This window comes from Aegilops tauschii, chromosome 4 (genome assembly GCF_002575655.3).
Source record: "Aegilops tauschii subsp. strangulata cultivar AL8/78 chromosome 4, Aet v6.0, whole genome shotgun sequence".
Taxonomy (NCBI): Eukaryota; Viridiplantae; Streptophyta; class Magnoliopsida; order Poales; family Poaceae; genus Aegilops; species Aegilops tauschii.
In genome coordinates, this window is record NC_053038.3 from 11,131,150 (window position 1) to 11,136,382 (window position 5,233).

At 50.1% G+C, this 5,233-nt stretch overlaps 1 protein-coding gene across 1 annotated transcript; it reads left to right on the forward strand.

Moving 5' to 3' along the window:
* Positions 1 to 1,049: 1,049 nt before the first annotated feature.
* On the forward strand, positions 1,050 to 3,092 carry LOC109764193 (WAT1-related protein At4g08300-like). Its single transcript, XM_073496078.1, has 3 exons — positions 1,050 to 1,160; positions 2,643 to 2,759; positions 2,858 to 3,092. Exons 1-3 carry the CDS (start codon positions 1,060 to 1,062, stop codon positions 3,090 to 3,092), a joined length of 453 nt encoding a protein of 150 aa, XP_073352179.1. The 5' UTR covers positions 1,050 to 1,059.
* The last annotated feature ends 2,141 nt before the right edge of the window (positions 3,093 to 5,233 follow it).

Here is a 5,233-nt window from a genome sequence, read left to right on the forward strand (position 1 = left end):
TGATGTTCTATTAAAGGAAATAATGTGTTCAAAATACATGCACCAAATAGCTACTCCGATTATGGGAAGGGAAACGTTTGCGTACGGCAGACCGACCAAACGCTCGGCCGGTCCATCACGCGCCGTCTGATGCGACTAGATCAAGCGGCTCGCATCACGTCTCGCATCCTTATCCCCTCGCATGAGTTTCTGGCCACACGCGAGATTTCTTCTCTCCCCCGAGAGACCTCCTCCTCCCCCTCTCCCTCTCTCATTCATGGAGGGTGCCCACCGGCCCCCGTCGTTGAGGACGCCCACAAGATGTTGTAAGCAACTTTCTTACCCCGGTGCTTGTACAAGCATCTCATCTCCCAGCCAAGTTGCTCATCGCCGCCATGGAGAGATGATGTCACTCGCGCTCCCTCGTGCCAGCGAATGCTGCATGGTTCTGCCAATGGTGCCGCATCGCCGGGAGGCCCTCGAGTTGGTGCTGCAGGCGAAGGCGTTGGTGGCCATGGGGGCTGCTGCGGGACAGCGACGGCGAAGCCATTTTTGTGTGCTGGAATCAGGGAGATGCCCGGTGCTACAACCGATGCCCAAAAAAGCTACAACCGGTGACGACAAAAGCTTCAACCCATATACGACGGAAGCTACGGGTGAGAGTTACAACCGGTGACGAAAAAAGCTTCATCTAGCGACGAAAAAAGCTTCAACAGGCGACAGAAAAAGTTTCAATCATAGATGACAAAAGCTATGGACTACTATGAAAAGATGCAACCGGCTGTAATAAAATCTATATCCGGCAATAGAAAAAGCTTCAACATTGATGTCTTAGTTGCGACCCGCGATGACGATAACGACGTTTTGCTTCAAATGTCTTCATTTTTTTGCTACAACCGGCGTTGTAATTTGCTACAACCCATTTTCATAGCTGCCATTGTGCAACAAGCAAACTGAAAAGCATGGCGAGGTTGCTCGAGGTACTACGAACAACGAGAATCTTGTGTGTACCGGGCGGGCGGCGCGGTCTCGCAATCAGCATGGGGAGAGCTATAGCCAATAGGTCGGGATGGAGCAACAATGGCGGCCGCAGTGAGTACATCCTCTGGGCGGCATAACGATGCACTGCGAGGGTGCAGCCTGGTCGGGGTGCTACAACCGCAGGAGCGCGACGCGGCACCGTGAGTCCCAGGATGCGGACGGCGAGCCACCTAGAGCACAGCCGAGCGGGGGCAGCCGGCGGCGGCTCAAAATCAACGTATTGTGTCTCTCTGTATTTGGACGAAGGTAGAGGATGATTGGATGGGAGGAAGATAAAGATCAGACGGCTCACGTGAATACATCTGACGGCTAAGGGCTGACCAGCCCAAAGTTTGAACATGAAATGGTCCTACTACATGCATGTATAACAATCTAGAGCATGCAACACAAACCCTAGCTTGAACATGTATAAAAATCTAGAGCATGCAACATGAACAGCAACATGAACATGATCCTAGGTTGAACATGAACATGCCATTTGCATGAACACAGATCCTAGCAAGACCCTACCATGAACACAGATCCCAGCAAAGCATACTAGCATTGGGGATTCTAGCATGAACACAGCTCCTAGCATGAACACAGATCCTAGGAAAGCACTAGCAGAAGAACATTATCCTAGGACACACACTATAGCAAACATGAACAGATCAGTCAGATTCGATTCGATTGGGATCGCATCCAATCGGATCTACTTGAATCCTATCTAATCCTATTGAATCCACTAAGTACTAGCACATGCCTAAGAAATAAACCCCTAATCTACATCTACGAGCAAGCATTGGGGATTCTTTGACTCACTGGAGCTTGCGCAGTCGTAGTGAACCGAGGCTGGGGTGAAAACCCCGACGGGAAGGAGAAAGGTGGCGGAGCAGAGGAGGAGCCGTCCCTGGCGACGGCCTGCGGCATCAGCCACGTGCTCATGGCCACACCAGAAGTCGAGGAGGACGGCGCGCCGACAGGATAAAACCCTTGGACGGGGGTCAAGAAAACCCCCCTGCCCAATGTTGTCCCAAGAAGCGGCGGCTCCATGGACGGCGCCGACACCGAGCCCAGGACCACGAGGTCGAGAATCGGCGGCGGAGCAGGAACGACCGACACCGCATTGGCCAGCGCTCGTGGCGGCTGGCAGCAGATGGGGGCACCGACGCCAGGTCCCTGCCCAAGTTCTGGAGCCCGGCCAGCAGCGCTCCTGGATGCTGGCGATGCGCTGGTCGACGGGGGTCAGAGGACGGCACGGCGGTGGGCGAGGTGGAGCCATCTGAAGAGAGGAGAGGGAGGGGCGGTGAGGCAGAGAGGGAGCGGTGGGAACAGTGCGGGCGGGGTGGTGACAGGAGACTGGGGGGAGTTATGAGATGTCCCCTCCGTCTCCCGAGCTGCCCGAGGCGTGCAACCCCCTCGCACACATGGCCGCGCCGAGCTAGGCTCGCGAGAAACTGCTGATTCGACAGTTTCCGCCGGGCCAGGCTCAGGCCTGCTTTAAGGTCCGTGCGGGCCATGAATTGCATGCAGCCCAGCCAACCAAACAGGCCACGCACATCCCGCGCGGGCCTGGTTGGGCTACATGCGGGCAACCAAACGCGCCCCTATTGTCCTGACCATTTCTCTGCTAACACATACAGGGTTATCCTGGCCATGGGGTTGTACTACTATGGACTGCGCGGCACCAATTCCACCTACTCCGTCGTCTTCCTCAACCTCATCCCCATCATCACCTCTATGGTTGCCATCCTACTCCGGTACTCGTCCTGACAAAGAACAAATCTTCACATGCGCAACGTGCCAGTAATTAGCTATAGCATCGTTGACGAGCTCCCCGGCCTCTCTGGTTCTCCAGGGTAGAGAAGCTGGTATTCAGGAAGTGGCATGGAAAGATGAAGCTCTTGGGCATCGTGGCCTGCATCGGGGGAACAATGGTGGTCAGCATATACAAGGGCAAGATGCTGCACCATCATTGGCTGACCCACCTACTGAGGTCCCGTACTCAGGTGGCCGCAACTCCGGCAGCTCACCACAACATGGTCGTCGGCACTTTGTTCCTCTGTGGTAGCTGCCTCGGATACGCCTTCTAGTTCATCATACATGTGCCATGCCGACCTCGGAATAATCTGGCAATAGTACATTTTGGCAATTGCTTCACTTCAACAATTGCAATTGCTTCACTTCAACATTTTTGCAATTGCATATATGGGTTAAGCTTGCCATGGTATTCCCATCTAGGTACAAGGTGGCGACGATGACGCGTCTGTCAGGAAGCCTGCAAGCATTCGTCATCGGCATCCTGGTCGACCCTCAGACATCCGCATAGAAGCTCAAGTGGAACCTGCAGATTCTCGTTGTTGTCTACTCGGTAAGAGGATATTGGTTGCTTCATGTCTGACATCTCTCATCTCACCGACGAAGACGAAATATGAAATCTTGTCGATGCTTAATTTGCATTCCAATTCCAAGGGGGTGTTCAACACTGGCGTTTCGTTGGTCCTCATATCATGGGATGTGAAGCATCGCGGGCCCATTGATGTCCACTATGCAACTTGATTCTTGTAGACTCGTGTTGGGCCTCCAACCGTAGAGTTTTGTAGGACAGTAGCAATTTTCCCTCAAGTGGATGACCTAAGGTTTATCAATCCGTGGGAGGCGTAGGATGAAGATGGTCTCTCTCAAACGACCCTGCAACCAAATGCAAGAAATCTCTTGTGTCCCCAACACACCCAATACAATGGCAAATTGTATAGGTGCACTAGTTCGGGGAAGAGATGGTGATAAAAGTGTAATATTGATGGTAGAAATATATTTTTATAATCTGAATAAATAAAAACAGCAAGGTAGCAACTAGTAAACGGGCACAAAAACGGTATTGCAATGCTTGAAAATGAGGCCTAGGGTCCGTACATTCGCTAGTGCAATCTCTCAACAATGCTAAGATAACTGGATCATATAACCATCCCTCAACATGAAATGAAGAATCACTCCAAAGTTCCTATCTAGCGGAGAACATAAGAATAAATTGTTTGTAGGGTACGAAACTACCTCAAAGCTATTCTTTATGTTCCATCTATTCAAGAGTCTGTACTAGAATAACACAAAGCTATTCTTTCTATTCGATCTATCCTAGAGTTCGTACTAAAATAACACCAAAGCAAATTCATATTCATAATACTCAATCCAACACAAAGAACTTCAAAGAGTGCCCCAAGATTTCTACCGGAGAAACAAAGACAATAACGTGCATCAACCCCTATGCATAGATTACCCAAATGTCACCTCGGGAATCCGCGAGTTGAGTGCCAAAACATATATCAAGTGAATCAACACGATACCCCATTGTCACCACGAGTATTCAATTGCAAGACATACATCAAGTGTTCTCAAATCCATAAAAGTATTCAATCCGATAACAACGAAATCTCAAAGGGAAGAACTCAATTCATCACAACAAGATAGAGAGGAGAAAATACATATGATCCGACTATATTAACAAAGCCCACAATAAATCAAGATCGTGACATCTCAAGAACACGAGAGAGAGAGAGAGAGAGAGAGAGAGAGAGAGATATTAAACACATAGCTACTGGTACAAACCCTCATCCCCGAGGGTGGACTACTCCCTCCTCATCATGTGGCCGCCGGGATAATGAAGATGGCCACCGGAGATGATTCCCCCCTCCGGCAGGGTGCCGGAACAGGGTCTAGATTGGTTTTCGGTGGCTACAGAGCCTTGCGGCGGTGGAACTTTTGATCTAGGTTAAGCCCGAAGGGTGTCGGAATATTTGGGAATTTATAGTGCAAAGATGGGGTGCGGGAGGCCACCGAGGTGGCACTACTAGGGAAAACCTTATACAGAGAGGTATAGCAGTAGCGCTGGTTAAAACATGGCGCTACTACTACTTGATAGTAGCGCGTTCTCACAAAGCGCGCTATAGCTACAACTATAGCAGTAGCGCGTCTGCTGGAAAAAGCGCTACCACTATAATTCCCACCGTGTTGGCGGTAGGCTAGGAATAGTAGTAGCGATTCCACAGAAAGCGCGCTACCACTAAGTGCGTTGTAGCAGCGCGTTTCCTGCATAGAGCGCTACTGATAAAAAAGAAAATAAAATGGAAAAATAGAATAGTAAATGAAAATTAAAGAAGTAGGAAAGAGAGAAATGAGAAAAAGAAAATATAAAGATAAACGAAAGAAAAAAATGAAGGAGAAAGGCATAGCAGTAGCG

Coding starts and splice junctions, on each gene's coding strand:
- LOC109764193 (XM_073496078.1), top strand. CDS start 1,060: ATGGCGGCCGCAGTGAGTACATCCTCTGGGCGGCATAACGATGCACTG. Junction 1,161..2,642: donor CAGGAGCGCGACGCGGCACC/GTGAGTCCCAGG, acceptor TAACACATACAG/GGTTATCCTGGCCATGGGGT. Junction 2,760..2,857: donor ATGGTTGCCATCCTACTCCG/GTACTCGTCCTG, acceptor CTGGTTCTCCAG/GGTAGAGAAGCTGGTATTCA.